The following is a 16,156-nucleotide window of genomic DNA, read 5'->3' on the forward strand; positions in this document are numbered from 1 at the left end:
GCGGAGCAAGAAAACAGTGCTTGATGACAAAGATTAGGAGCTATTTACAGATTTGACAGTAGTTCCCATTCTTTCAGCAGAATTGGTGACATAAAACCAAGTGCACCAAGTTATCATAGTCCTCTTTCTATATAGAGAAAAATATGAATGCAGGTTAAGAGATTTCTGGAAAGATTCACCACTATATTTATAATTTTTTATTCGAACCTTGAAGATTTTACCCATGCTTATAAATAACGCGGAAGAAAGAAGCACAGATCATAGAATGAAAACTAAATTTTAGTTTCTCTTTTCTAAAAGTAAAAAAAAAAAAAAAAAAACCAAGACGCTGAAGCCCTGAATAACAATTATTATTAATGAAGAAGCACAAAAACATGCCAAGGGTTCATCCTATGGGAAGATAAAATCAGGGGTAGTGAGGCCGTTTGCTTGTCAATAGCACACACCGTTAGTCGAGTTTTCCATTCTGAAGGCGATTTCGGGCTTTCTCTTTTCTGAAGAGAGAGACGACTTTGATGCATCCTTTTGAAATTTTGATCATCCACATGATATTCATCACATCCAAGATAACACAGGAAGCGATCCAGGAACACTGGATTACTAAGCCGAGCCTTTCGTAGGGTTCTGTTCCGTACACGGAGTACATGAAGCCGTACAGGGGCGGCATGGAGGCCACGCGCACCAGGAAGAACACCACCATCATGAGGATGCCGTTGACGACGTTGGCTGTGCAAAACTTAGGGTATTTCAGAGCTTCAAAGAACCATCTGGAAAAAGAACGGAGGAAAATCACATTGACGCTGCACCTCTGAGGAGTAGCCCTGTTAGTTTCCGTTTGTCATTGTTTTTTTAATTCATTGAAAGCCCCGCTAAGATTTACACAGAAAGGCAAAGTGCCTGCCGTGGTTGACACAATGCTGAAAGAGAACGAAGTCGGAAGACTCAGGGAGACTTACCAGAAAGCTACTGTGACTGTCAAAACTAGCTGCTGTAATGGTCAAGAACTAACAGTGTGAGCAGCCAAAGAGCATGGCATTGCCAAAAGAATAAACAAATCACCGGAACGACACAGACAGCGCAGAAATAAACCTGCACAGATATGCTACTCAACTGGTTTTAACAGGGGCATGAAAGTAATTCGAGGGAGAAAGAATGTCTTTCAATGAACTGTGCAGAACTGTATATCCACATGCAGAAAAATGAACTGACTCCTTAGCCAAAAATTAACTCCAAGTGGGTCAAAGACCTAAGTGTAAAATGAAAAAACCATGAAACTTCCAGAAGAAAATGTAGGGAAAATCTATATGATTTGGAGTTTTATAAAAGATTTTACATAAAATACCAAAAGCACAATCCATGTCAGAAAAACTGACAAGCCGGCCTTCACTAAAATTAAAAACTTGCTCCTCCGTTAAGAGAATGAAAAGATAACCACATGCTGGGAGAAAATATTTACCATATATTGTGTGTAAATATTTATACATGATGAAGTACAAATATGATATCTGTATAAATACTTGTTACTTCTATATAAATATATATAATAAAGTACAACATACAATAAGATAAAATATACACAGAATTCTCAAAACTCAGCAATAACAATTCAATTAAATGAGAAAAGAGTTAAACAACTTATCAGAAAATACAGATGAAAATAAGCATATGAAAAGATGTTCAATGTTGTCATGAGAAGATACAAATTTAAACAGGAATACTACCACACACCTATTAAAACGGCTAAAATCCCAAAACACTAACAGTTGGTGGCAAGAACGTGGCACAACAGGAACACTCATTTAATGATGGTTGGAATGCCCGATGGTACAGCCACTTGACAATTATAGAAACGTGTGTATACCCACATGAGTATGTTTCCAAGTTCTATCAGCTGGGAGGCCATGGAACAAAGATGCCTCCGTAGTGATGGGCACACCCAGTGCCCACATCTTGGTTTCTAATACCGTTTACGATGAAAGGAACCAGGGCTCCTTGAGAAATGGCTGATGCTAGGTCTAGGAACAGAGGACATGCTGTGTGAATCTCTTAGAGAATCAGGTAGTGCTGGAAAGTAAGGAAGTACTCAGAAACCAAGATGTCTGTCATGTCAAAAGAACACAACAGCCAACTGAAAGAGCTCTCAGGGTCAAAAACAGTTTGAGCAACAAAATAAATAATATAGTATTGAATAACCAGTAGTTCATACTGATATGAATGAATAAAGAGAGAAGAAACTAATCTCCTGCTCAGAGTAACTGCAAATAATTTACATAGATATTGCACCTTCAAAGAAGTAAAGCATAACTCCCTCCTCCTCAAATACAGACTGAATTGGGTCCCCCTAAATTCTTATGTTGAATCCCTAAGCCCCAGTGTGACTGGCTGTATTTGGAGGCCCTTTACGGAGGTAATTACAGTTAAATGATGTCACAAGGGTGGGCCCCAATTCAAAAGAATCAATTGAAGAGGAAGAGACAACAAAATTCTCTCTCCCCCTCCTTCCGTGTGTACGCAGAGAAACGTTCACATGAGAACACAGAGAGAAGGTACCTTTGGCAAGATGAGGAGACAGGCCCCCACCAGAAACCAACCTTCCTGGCCTCTGGATCTTGGATTGCAGATTCCAGAACTGTGAGAAAATAAATTCCTGCTGTGTAAACCACCCAATCGGTGGCATTTTTTATGGCAGCCCCAGCAGACTACCACACACAGTGACTTCCTTCCAAAGGGCACCGTATGGAAGGGGGGATGGCTTACGCCGAAGCTGTCCTGGATAGAAAAGATAGCTTAACAACAGAGCAACCTACAAACCATCTCGGCCAGCTGGACAAGGCTAACAGAAATGGTGTGTCATGTTCACAGCGTATAGTCCTAATGAAACATGATGGCAAGGACACTGGACCTCTGTCATGAGAAAAACATCAGAGGGACCCAAATTAAGAGACATTGCTTCTACAAAACAACTGATCAGTAATCCTCATACTGTCAAGGTCAAAGACAAGGAACATCTGAGAAGCCTGAGCAGAGGTGACAAATAAACAGAGTATCATGGGATTCTGGGACAGTAATGGGACACTGGGAAACAACTAAGGAACTCTAATGAAGTATGGACTTTAGTTGGTAATAATGTACCAATATCGGTTTGTTAATCGTACTGACTGCACCAGGCTAAGGTAAGATGCAACAGCAGGGGGAACTGGATGTGGGGTATATGGAACCCTCTGTATCATCCTTGCAACTTCTCTAAAAAAGTAAATCTATTCTACGATTGAAAGTGTATTTTTTAAAAGTTCAGTGAGCACTTGCCTCATTCTACTTTTATCTCCTTAAAAAAACTACCTTGCCTAATTTTATATTGTTGTTTCAAAGTTTAAATTGTAAAGGCAGTAATACATATCCATGTACAACGTATCTTCATATTCATTTCACCTGAATTAGTCATGGTTAAGCTGAAACTGTTCAAGCTAAGACACTAAAAATTAAACTAAAAAGCTTCAAAGTATTTCATTGAGAGATTAAAATATCCAATAGGAATAATTTATAGAAGAAGAGATATAATTTACATGTAGGATGAAAAAAGGAAGGCTAAGTTATTCAAGACAATTAAAAGAGAAATTATTTAGACAGCAACAGTCAAATTAAGAAAATACAGGGTGCCCCCAAAGTCACCATACATAATAAGGGAAACACGGGAAACTGCAGTTAAATGGACCTTTATTTACAGAATATTCATTACAAAATTTTACAAAATGTTTATGAAATGTTCTCTGTATGTTGGCCACCTCTTTCTACACACACACACACACACACAGTCTTCTCTCCCACTCAGGGTGAACGTGTTCCAAGATAATGGATAGTTTGCAAGTTTGTTAATCTGTCCTATGTATGGAGACTTTTGGAACACACTGTAATATTGCAAATGGCAAAAACGTCACGGAAGCAGTAACATCCACACACTTTAGTCCAGATCTGTCCTCCAGCCATCTCTTCTCCAAACACCTCCTTCCTTCTTCTCCTTCAGCCATTCATTTCCTTGACTACAGGATGACCTTGGGATTGCTCAAAGAATGCTATACCTCAAATAAACCATCCCCCTCTAATCACAAGTATTTCATTTCACCCAATTTCATGTAAACTTCTTCGACCCCCAAACCCTCAGATCCCTCTCTGCCAGCCTCCACACTTCCTTTCCTACTTAATCTGAACATAAAGTTGACATCAGAACACACATCAGCACCTTCCGTTCTTCTGTCACATCACCCCGCCCACCCACCCTGCCTGGCTCCGTGGCCTCACCAGGTGGCTTCCCTTAGGCAGCGTGGTAAGCCTGGAGGAGCAGGTGCAGGGCTACGCCGCCGTCAGGCTGCCTGGTCAGAGCCTAGTCCTGCCACTCAGCAGCTGTGTGCTCTTCAGCTGTATGACCTGTATGCCTCAGTTTTCTCTCTATAAATGAGAATAATAAGAGCACCTCTTTGTACTAAGAAGCTGTTATAACATGTGGTAAGAACTCTCTCATACTATGACTTCAATAAATATTTTCATCCTCATCTCCATATGTTAAGTAAATGGCACAGATATGTTTTTAGGAGATAAAAACTTCAGCTTGACGTTTCTTTTACTTAACTCCATACAACCGCTTACAAACCTGCCCGACCATTCAAGTCATTTCCCTTCTTCATTAGTTTCTGCATCTCTATCCCATCAGAGGAACTAGTCTCTTCTATTACTGAGATACAGTTGCCTCTTGAACAGCATGGGTTAGGGAAGGCAATTCCCCCCTCATACTAAAAAATCTGCATGTAACGTCTGACTCCCCCGAAATATAACTACTAATAGCCTACTGTTGCCTGGAAGCCTTACTAATAACAGAGCCGATTAACACAGGCATATTATATATTACTCTTACAATAAAGCAAGCTAGAGAAAAGGAAATACTAAGAAAATCACAAGGGAGAGAAAATATATTCACTATCCGTTAAGTGGAAGTGGGTCTTCGTAAAGGTCATCTTCATAGTCCACACGCTGATGGAGGAGGAGGAGTGGGGGCTGGCCTTGCTGTCTCAGGGTAGCAGAGGTGGAGATAGGGAAGGGGGGCAGCAGAGGGGCAGGCACACTTGGTGTGACTTTTATTGAGAAAAAAAAAATCCATGTACGAGCAGATCCATGCAGTTCAAATCCATGTTGTTCAAGGGTTAACTGTATTACAGTCCATCGACCATGAATTCCTTCCATTCTGACCCCAAGATCTCAAAATTTCTTTTCAAGCACCTTACCTTTGCTTTCAGAAAAATAATATTCACCTTCTGAGATTTTATTCCATAAACTATCCCCTTTCCCCTTGCTCCATCAAGTTCCCCATCTATAAATCGATTCTTTCTCCTCTCTTACCAACATGGTCCATGCTTCCTAATCCCCAAATTTCTCCTCCTCTGCTTCCTTTCCTTGCCAAACCTTTTGAAAAAGGAGTCAACAACATATTCACAGACATTCTCAACACTCTCCAAAATCCAGAAGAGTATGACTGTGTCTCTCTGCAAAAGAAACAGGTCACCAGTGGCCTCCTCATAACTAAGACAGTAGATTCATCCTAGCCTCCATCTGGTTGACCTCTGCATAGCATATGATACTGTCAACCACTACACTTCCTCTTTCCTTCCTTAATTGCCACAATACTACTTCCTCTTGATTCCTTAACTATGTGTTAAGAATCAGTCTTCAGCCTTTTGGCAAGAGATGCCATGTTTTAGTAATTCACCAAAATGACAAACACATGGGGAGAGAGAAGAGGCCCCCAATACATGCTCTCCAGGCTTTTTAGGAAACATGGAATTGTTCCTTTGGCAACAGACACATGCATCTACAAGAAAGGGGATGTTGCAGACATCAAGGGAATGAATGGGTACTGTTCAAGAAGGCATGCCACACAGATGTTACCATGGCAAAACTGGAAGAGACACCCAGCATGCTGTGGGTATTGTTGTAAACAAACAAGTTAAGGGCAAGATTCTTGCCAAGAGGATTAATGTTCGCATAGAGCATAGTAAGAACCGTAAGAGCCAAGATAACTTCCTAAAAACACCTAAAGGGAAATGAAGGAAACCAAAGAGAAAGGCACCTGGGTTCAACTGCAGTGCCACCCAGGGAAGCACACTCCGTGAGGACCAGTGGAAAGGAGCCTGAGCCACCAGAACCGATTCCCTATGAATTCATAGCATAATGGATGGACAGGGTAGCACACAGGAGAACCAAGAGAACCAGCTGAAAGGGACAGAAGGTGCTGGAATCTCTTTTGAATTCCTGCTGTAATAGGCATACCAAGCTTTGTCACAGCCAAAGGGAAGGCCCCCGAGCTTCTGGAACCTATTCCTTGTGAATTCACGGCACCACAGGTGCAAAAAAAAAAAAAATCAGTCTTCAGTTCCTCTGCCTGTCCTTCGTGCTTCCCAGGGACCACTTCTTTCTGAATGTTCTACCAAGGCCATTTCACTCATTCTTAGGGGCTCACCTATATATACAGATGACACAAATCTTCTGGTTTCAAGAGCTTTCTTTCTGAGCCTCTAGTTCCTCATTTCTCATTTCTCACTGGGCATCTTCACTGACAAACCACAAATTCTCAACTATGGATACAACCCAACATGTCTATGACGAAGACCCGAATCTGTGCCCAGACTCCCCTCTCCCATTACCACTGCCACAAGAAACTACCTGTTTCTCCTTTGATCCTCCCAATCTTAATAAATGGCATCACCATGGACTCAGGCATCCAAATCAGAAGCCTGAACTATTCCTACTGTCTGTAACCAAGCCCTTTCTGTTCTACCTCCTAAAATCCTTCCCAATCTGGGCAGCGCCCGTAGCTCAGTGGGTAGGGCGTCAGCCACATACACCAAGGGGGGCAGGTTCAAACCCAGCCCAGGCCAGCTAAGCAATCAACAATGACACCTGCAATGAGGAAATAACCAGGCATTGTGGTGGGCACCTGTAGTGCCAGCTACTTGGGAGACTGAGGCAAGAGAATCACTGGAGCCCAGGAGGTTGAGATTGTTGTGAGCTGAGATGCCACACACCATACTGAGGGTGACAGAGTGAGACTCTGTCTTACAAAAAAAAAAGAAATCCTTCCTACTCCTGCCATTCCCACCGCTGTCATTTTCATTTTTGGTCTTCAGCGTCTCTTACTCAAATGACTGCAGTGACCCAGCTGATTCCCCTAACTCTCCCTTTCCAGCTTCCTCCCCTCCCGGCCACAAGTCCTGCACTATCCTCAGCCCCGGCTACTCCTGTTCTCCAACACTCCGTGCACTTGCCAAAGTTTTGGTTGTCTGGAAATCTAATTACCTACACACCTAAACTTAAAGAACTTATCTTTTGGCTTTACTGTGGAACCCCTCGGTTTCACTGCTGCCAATTTTTTCCATCTGACCAGTGCTTGGACTTTAAGCCAGTTTCTTTCAAAAGAACAAACCCCTATACTAATATTCATAATAATTCAACATGAAATAGTCTTTATATAACTGTCCTCCTTATCTTCCTCCCCCGTGACAGAAAGGCCACTTGTTCTGCTAGAATCCATTTCTTCTTACCTAATCAGGACATTCTTTCATTCCCACACAAAGAAAGGCACAAGAGAGGAGGAAGCAGACGCTCATTTGGGAAGAAAAAAAAAAAGAGGGAGAACACTCTCTCTTACCCCCCCTCCATGTTTACTACAAAGGTGTCAAAGAGAACGCAGCAAATTGTGTGTGTTTAAATCCTCCCCCAAGTTCCACCATGGAGAAAATCCTGTCTTTGGTCCTTCAAGCACTTCTTTCCCCTGCCCTTCTAAAGGAACTTGAACTTTCTATTAAATTTCCTGGGAGTTAATTGTATAGAAGTGTGGTACTTACTACAAATACTACAAAAACAGAAACTATCTGGTCCAATTCACATTTGAATTAGAGGACGGAGGGCTATTTGTAGGTGGGGGAAAAAGTAAGAAAAGAGAATGGGGACAAAGAATCTATGTCTGCATGGCACTGACTTAGTAAGTTTTAAAGGAGTTGGGAGTTGACAGCTCTAAGTTTGCAAGAGCCCTGGGAAAGCTGTGAGGTCCAGGAGATATTGTGAGTTCGAGAGGAATGAAGAGAATTTTAAGAAGTGTTGTTGTAACAAGCTGGATCTTTGTTGACATCTTTGGAAAAACTCCAGCAAGGATTTAGATGCTGGACCGTTTCTGAGACTCCAACACAGCAACTGGGCTGTGAGCGGATCCGACTCACATCTTGGTTGCAAATGTAACTGTTTCAGGCAGGTAAACATTTGTACTTAGGAAATATTAACCCTAGAAAGTTGGGAATACAGGAACTTAATCTTTAAAAAGTTGCTCTCCATCCCAATATTATGTTGGTTCCAAAACTACTCAACTAGTCCCTGGTTACAGCTCCTCTTTTTCTCTTACTTCCCACAACCAGACAGTCAACTTCATCTTTTAGATACCACCTTTTCTTCTTTTCTCATCATTCCAACATTCCTCACTCTAGCCTTGCTAACTTTCCACTCAGACACTGTCTGTCCTCTTATCCAGCATCTCCAAACTCATCACCTCCCCGCCTCATTTTCCTAGTTCCCCATCACTTTTGACAGGCCCATTTCTCTGGGTCCATTATAGCATTTATCTTAAATTTCTCCCTGCTTCCTATCTTTAATTTTTACTGTTATTTGCCTTTTTCACTGTGCTGATGTCTGCACTGGTGGTGCAATGCACCGGTGGGTTAAACCACGGGCGTCTCAGCACAAACCAAGGCAACTGTAGAGGCCACTGCAGTTTTCACTGCCACACACTTGCCGTTAAAAACAGACATGAAATCCGAAAAAGGGAAAAAACAGTTTCATTTAGGAATGCCCTTGATGAAGCAGTAAGAATTACTGATTTTATCAAATTCCAAGTCAGTGCCTTTTTAACATTCTGTGTGATAAAGTGGGAAGTAAACCAAAAGCACTTCTGCTACAAAGTGTGATAGGTGTCTTGAGGACAAACCCTTGGACGGCGGCTTGAACTGTAAGCTAAACCATCGGGCCTTTCTGTGGAACACCATTTTTACTTAAAACAACAAATACGGTGGCTTAAGCACTGGGCAGGTATTGTCTCAAAAAAAAGAACAAAGTAGGCTCATCATGTCAAGGAAAGAACTGACAGTATTTGTTGCAAATAACAAAATTTGAACTTTCAAGTGAAAGTCAGAATTTTGGAAAATTTGTATCTGCCACTGTGAGCTTGAAAGCCTGCCAATAGTAAAGGACTTTGGCAACAAGATCTCAGGTGGTATTAACCAATGTGGGTATGTTTTTAACATCATCTAATAAATGTATGACTATTTAGAAAACCTACACAATTCAGTGAACCAATATTTTTCAAGTGACCAGGACATGATGAATCAAAATTATGCACAGCTAAAATATTCAAAGCCCAGGGGGAACCAGTGGAGCTGAGTGTGGAGAGTAGGAAACATGCATTCCGGATCCACATTTAAGTACACTTGAAGAAACTACCTCTTGGTATATTTTAGTGAATATTCACTATTCTTAGAAAAGGCTACAAAATACTCCTCCTTTTTCCTACTACATTATTAGTTCTGGGAAGGTGGATGTTGTTCACATGCTTCAGCCAACACGAGGTATCACAGAAAGATCGAAAGCAGACGCAGACTTGAGGATCCAGCTGAATTCACTCATTCCAGACACAAAAGAGATTTGGGAAAACGGGTAACAATCAAACTCTTCCCAGTAAAACTTTTGTTTTTGGCAATGTGTTTTTCATGTACACACATAAAAATACTCTGTTAATATTCAATACTGTTAGTATTAAGTATTAAATTCTTTAAAATATCTACATTTTAATTTCCAATATGATAAATATCAGTAGATACAACCCACAGGAAAAAAAATTAATTCAGGTTCCTCAATAATTTATGAAACCAACAAGTTTGAGAACCGTTGTTTACACCACTACTACCAGCACTTTTGGGGGGGTCCTTTTTCACATAATGTCATGTTTTACTACCTCGTTATTTTATATTTTTTAGTATTATTTTCTGAAACACAGACAGGAAGTAGACACTATACCTGAAGCTCCCTGGGAAATTTAGGTACTAAAGAAGTATTGAAAGAATGTACTTAGTACTACTATGAAACCAATATATAATCGCCCACACTTTCATACATAAGATAAAACACAACTATAGCACAGGATGAAGGAGGAAAGAAGAGGATGAGGGAGATGAGGGGGGAGGCCAAGTGCAGGAAGGACAAGAGGTGGGACCTCACCTATGGTGCAAATTGCAAGGGTACATGGCAAATCTATTAAGAGTAGAGTATAAATGTCTTAACATAATTAAGTGAGTGAGATGCTATGTTAACCAGTTTGATGTAAGCACTCCAAATTGTATATAAAATCAGCACACTATATCCCACAAATGCATTAAAGTACACAGTTATGATTTAATTAAAAAATTATTAAAAAAATAATAAAAGCAGGCAGTGCCTGTGGCTCAGTGGGTAGGACGCCAGCCCCATATACCGAGGGTGGCGGGTTCACACCTGGCCCCACCCAGACTGCAACAAAAAAATAGCTGGGCATTGTGGTGGGCGCCTGTAGTCCCAGCTACTCAGGAGGCTGAGGCAAGAGAATCGCCTAAGTCAGGACTTAGACGTTGAGCTGTGTGACGCTGCCATGGCACTCTACTGAGGCAGTAGACTCCGGCAAAATGAGACTCTGTCTCTAAAAAAATAATAATAATAATGATAAAAGCTATTTATGACAGGAGATGGAATCCAAAAAAAAAGTATTTAATAAATACTGAAGAAAAATAAAGGTACAAAGTTATTACAAAGCATTTCCTTTTAATAAAATTCATTTAGGGTATCTCTTCATAATGCTTAAGACCTTTATGCTAGAAAGAAATTACCACCATTAAATTACTTTTTCCAAAAGAAACCTAGAACATGGGTATTACTCGGCAGCAGAAATTTACTTGAAGCCAGGTGGTGAAACTTTATCTCAATCCTCTTTTAGTTTATATCCTACCAGATACAGCCTATGTGCCTTCTTAAATCATACAAAGCTCTAAAATAGAACATATAATCTCCTGGCTGCCCCTTACCTTAGAAAGGATTTCAAGCTTTTAATAAATGTATAGCATATGTAAAACTTTTTACTTTAAAATTAAAGAATAAAACTATCTCTAATTTTATAATTTCTTAAAAACAGTTTCAAACAAAAAACAAACAAGAAGTTCCTGTGTCAAAGGTAGCTTTTTCCTGACTCAAAATCTTAGGATCATATTCAAGAGACAGAATTTGCTAAAACTTATTAAACACATTATCTCTTGGAAGTTCACTCATTCACAAAGCAATGCAATGGCTACTATGAACCGGACAACGCATAGATGCTGACCACACAGCATTGTTTAACAAAACTGGGCCCCTGACCTAATGAAATGTAAAGATAAACAGGAAACAGAAAAAAGAGAACTTTGTAATAAAATAAACATACAAGGAACATAAACCTATGTTGCTCTTATGAAAGCACAGGAAAGGGGCACCCAACCCAGCCTGGAAAGAGATAGATTTTAATGATGGAAGTGGTCCCTGAGTTGAATCTTGTATAAAGAGTGAGATGACAGGAAGCCCTGCCAGCACGCGGGCCAACTGGTATGAGAGGAGAGTTTGAGGAAATGTGGCAGAAGCAGATGAGACGCTGTGTGTGGAGAGCTTTCTGTGTCACATTACAGAGTTCATATTGTATCCTGCATGAAGCAGAGCCACTGCAAGAATCCACCCAGCAGAGCTGCCTGTGATCCTCAGTGTGGAAGATAACACTACAGAGGAGAGACGCACAGGGGTCAGGGCAGGAGGCAGGAGATGGTCTAGAGCAGGGACCAGAAACTCTGTCCACAGAAAGCCAGAAAGTGGACATTAAAGCAATAGCCCCCGGAGGCTGCAAGTTCTCCTCACTCTGCAGCTAGAGGGCAAGAGCAGTTATGGCAGACAAGCGCCCGTGACTATGGTCCAATATAACATCACCCACAAGAGCAGACAGTGGGTCTGGCCCACAAGTCACAGTTTGCCAACCTGGCCTAGAGCAGCACTGCCCAAAGGAACTTTGCACAACCACAAAGATGCTCTACTACTGGTGTGTTGCTCAATGCAGTAGCCACGAGACACGACAGGAGCCAGGAGGCATGGGAAATGCCGAACGTCAGGCTGAGGGATTGGATTTTTTACTTTTATTTCATCTTACATTATTTAAATCTAGTCATTATGTGGCTTGTGATTACCCTACTGAACAGCACAGAGTCAGAAGCTGATAAGACGTAACCAAGTAGGGCACAGACAGCAGAGATAGAGAAGAGGTGGCAAAGGTGGGGAACATTCAGGGGGTGATAGGGTGCCCAATGACACAGCAAAAACAGGTGAGGGAAGCCAGTCAAAGATGTTTCCCACAGGTCAAGCGGGGTGAATGAGTGGAAGGCTGAACGAGAGCACACAGGGGAAATATGCTGCATTGCTTTACACACGTTGAACTTGATATGCTACCTGAGAAAAAATGCCTGACCAGAGTATGAAGAAGACAATACCAAATATGTTCTTCTTTATAGAGAAAATGACGGTGGTACAGGGATATTAAGTAACTTGTCCAAGGGCACAGCAACTATGTGGCAAGGTTGAATTGCAACTTGAGTTTACCTGATCCCACAAGTGAAACTCTATACCCATTAAACACTAATTCCTCCCCAAGCCCTTGATAATCATTTTTCTATTTTTTGTCTCTATGCATTTGGACTACTCTTTGATTTACATGAATGGAATCCTACAAAGTCTGATGAGTTTGCAAACTTGCCACCGTGCCCTTATTGGCAGCACTGTACAAACAACTCGGTAAGGTTTCATAACCTTGGTATATCGATGTCTCACAGCTGTGTTTGTGTTGACACATGGCAATGTCTTACTGAGTCACATTCACTATTGTTGCTGCATGTTTTTTCTATGTTGTTGTAAGACTGTCAGAGGCTGAATTACAGCAACATTCATAAATTTCTTGTTAAACTTGGCAAGAGTGGAAGTGAATTCAGGGACATATTAGTCCCAGTTTATGGGGATAACACCAAGAAGAAAACAACAGTGTACACATGGATTAAACACTTTTTTGAGGGGAGAGAGAGCATCACTGATGAAGAGAGGTCAAGGCAGATAGTAATCAGCAGACTGATGAACACACTCCAAAAATTAGCCAAATTGTGAGTCAGAATCACTGGTTGACTGTGAGTAGCACAGCAGATCAAATAAGCATAGATGGAGAAACAGGAAAATCTTAGCTGAAAATCTTGGCCAACAATGCATGGCTCTTGCATCATGATTACGCACCAGTTCACACACTACTGTCCATGAGGGAGTTTTTAGCCAGTAAACAAATAACTATAGTGGAACACTCTCCCTACTCACCTGACATGTCCCCCAGTGCCTATTTTCTTTACCTGAAGATAAAGGAAATATTGATAGGAAGACATTTTTATGACATTTAGGGGTAATACAATGACAGTTCTGATGGTCACTCCAGAAAAAGAGTTCCAAAATTGCTTTGAAGAGTGGACTAGGCACTGGTGTCAGTACAGTTTTCCATGGAAAGTACTTTGAAGGTGACTGTAGTAATATTCAGCAATGAGGTACATAATACCTTCTCTAGGATAAGGTTACAAACTTAACTGCCTGAACTTGTATGCTGTGTGTATTTGAAATAAAAGTACCCCTTTGAAATTTAAAATTGCAAAAATAAAAAGATTTCGATTTAAATGAGAGACTGAGGTCAAGTTAATATCAGAATTCAGAGACAGAAGTTAATGTTCCGAATTGGAGCCAAGGTAAGCCAGAGTGGTGCTTATTCTTTTCCCTGAAGCACCCCACTGAACTCTAGGATACAGCGAACACAGCTCCTCTTGCAGCGTACGTCATCATGGAGAGTGAAAGAAAGCACCGGCACCAATTACTAAGAATTCTTCATTCTACAAAAAGACTGGGGTTCAGCTACCACCACCACTTCCTAGCTGGAAAGCCTTAGATAAGCTAACCTTTCCGAGGCTCACATCCCACACTCGTACGATGGTGATGACAACGCATGTCACCGATCCACATCTTTTATAGAGTACCTTTAGAATCTTGGGGAAAAAAATTTCCCTAAACTGAAAATAAACAGCACAACTTTAAAATAATGAATGATAAATGGTGCTGGGAAAATTGGATAGCCACATGCAGAAGAATGAAGCAGTTATCCACGGCTCGACACCCGTAGCACAGTGATTATGGTGCCAGTCACAAACATTGAGGCTGGCGGGTTTGAACCCATCCAGGGCCAGCTAAATATCAATGACAACGGCAACAAAAAAACAGCCAGCGTTGTGGCGGGTGCCTGTAGTCCCAGCTACTTGGGAGGCTGAGGCAAGAGAATTGCTTAAGCCCAAGAGTTTGAGGTTGCTGTGAGCTGTGACGCCACATCACTTTACTGGGGGCACACAGTAAAACTCTGTCTCAAAAATAAATAAATAAATAAACATTTATCTATACCTCTCGCCACTCATTTTAATTTGAGATGTATATAAGACTTAAATGTAAGACATGAAACCATAAGAATGTTAGAAAAAAGGGTTGGAAAAACTCTTCTCTTTATCAGAATAGACAAAGAATTTATGAAGAAGACCCCAATGGCAATCACAGCAACAACAAAAATAAATGGAACTTGATTAAAATATTTTTTTTTTTTGAGACGGAGCCTCAACCTATCCCCCTGGGTAGAGTGCCATGGCATCACAGCTCATAGCAACCTCCAACTCCTGGGCTCAAGTGAGTCTCCTGACTCAGCCTCCCAAGTAACTGGGACCACAGGCTCCTGCCACAACGCCCGGCCATTTTTTAGTTGCAGCCATCATTGTTGTTTGGTGGGCCCGGGCTGGGGATTCGAACCTGCCACCTTGGGTGTATGTGGCTGGCGCCTTAGCCGCTTGAGCCACAGGCGCCGAGCCAGGACTTGATTAAATTAAAAGGCTTCTGCACAGCTAACGAAATAATCAACAGAACATATATACCACCTACAGAATGGGGGAAAATATTCACAAGCTATACATCTGATAAAGGGCAAATACCCAAAATCTATAAAGAATTCAAGCAAATCAGCAAAACAAAAAACCCAACCCCATTAAAAAGTGAGGAAAAGACATAAATAGAAGCTTTACAAAAGATACATGGTCAATAAACATATGAAAAAATGTACACTGTCATTAACCCATTCAAACCACAATGAGATATCACTTTGCCCCAGTTAGAATGGCTTTTACTAAAAAGTCTGAAAACAACAGTTGCTGGGATGGATACAGAGAGAAAGGAATGCTTATACACTGTTGGTGGGAGTGCAAATTAATACAACCGCTATGAAAATAGTATGGAGATTCCCCAAAGAACTATAAGTAGACCTACCTTTTGATCTACCAATCCTACAACTAAAGGAAAAGTAGTCATTTTATCAAAACGACACCTGCACACCTTTGCAATTCACAATTGCAAAGACGTGGACTCAACCCACATGCCTGTGAATTCTGGAGTAGATTAACAAAATGTGGTGTATGTACTCTATGGACTATTACTCAGCCATAACAAAGGATGAATTAATCCCTTTTGAAACAATGTGGATGGAGACCATGATCCTAAGTACCTGAAGAATAGACAAACAAACACCACACGTACTCACTGTTAAATTGGAACTAACCGATGACCACACGTGTGCACAGAGGGAAGTAAAACTCGGTGGAAATCAAGCAGGATGGGCAAAAGCTACCTAATGGGTGCAAGGAATGCTCTCCAAGTGATGGGCAGCCTTCTAACCTGACTCCAGCATTACTAGAGCAGTCCATGTAACCAAAAGCATCTGTATCCCAGTAACACTGATATAAAATATTTCAAAAATTTAAAATAATTAATGAAATTGGCTTGGTGCCTGTAGCTCAACCGGCTAAGGCGCCAGCCACGTACACCTAAGGTGGCGAGTCTGAATCCAGCCCGGACCCGCCAAACAACAATGACGGCTGCAACCAAAAAATAGCCAGGCGTTGTGGCGGGCGCCTGTGGTCCC

General features: G+C 41.3%; 1 protein-coding gene across 2 annotated transcripts in view; it reads right to left on the reverse strand.

Annotated features, from left to right (window-relative positions):
* Positions 1-319: 319 nt before the first annotated feature.
* Positions 320-16,156, reverse strand: part of LOC100942881 (transmembrane protein 56) — a 64,858-nt gene continuing 49,021 nt past the window's right edge. For both annotated transcript variants that reach the window (XM_003784135.2, XM_023509854.1), the window contains exon 7: positions 320-767. In XM_003784135.2, coding sequence (XP_003784183.1) covers positions 449-767 — 319 coding nt within the window. In that variant the 3' untranslated portion in view covers positions 320-448. The remainder of the gene's footprint in view (positions 768-16,156) is intronic.

The sequence above is a fragment of the Otolemur garnettii genome, unplaced genomic scaffold, assembly GCF_000181295.1.
Source record: "Otolemur garnettii isolate 467f Iridium unplaced genomic scaffold, OtoGar3 scaffold00010, whole genome shotgun sequence".
NCBI lineage: Eukaryota > Metazoa > Chordata > Mammalia > Primates > Galagidae > Otolemur > Otolemur garnettii.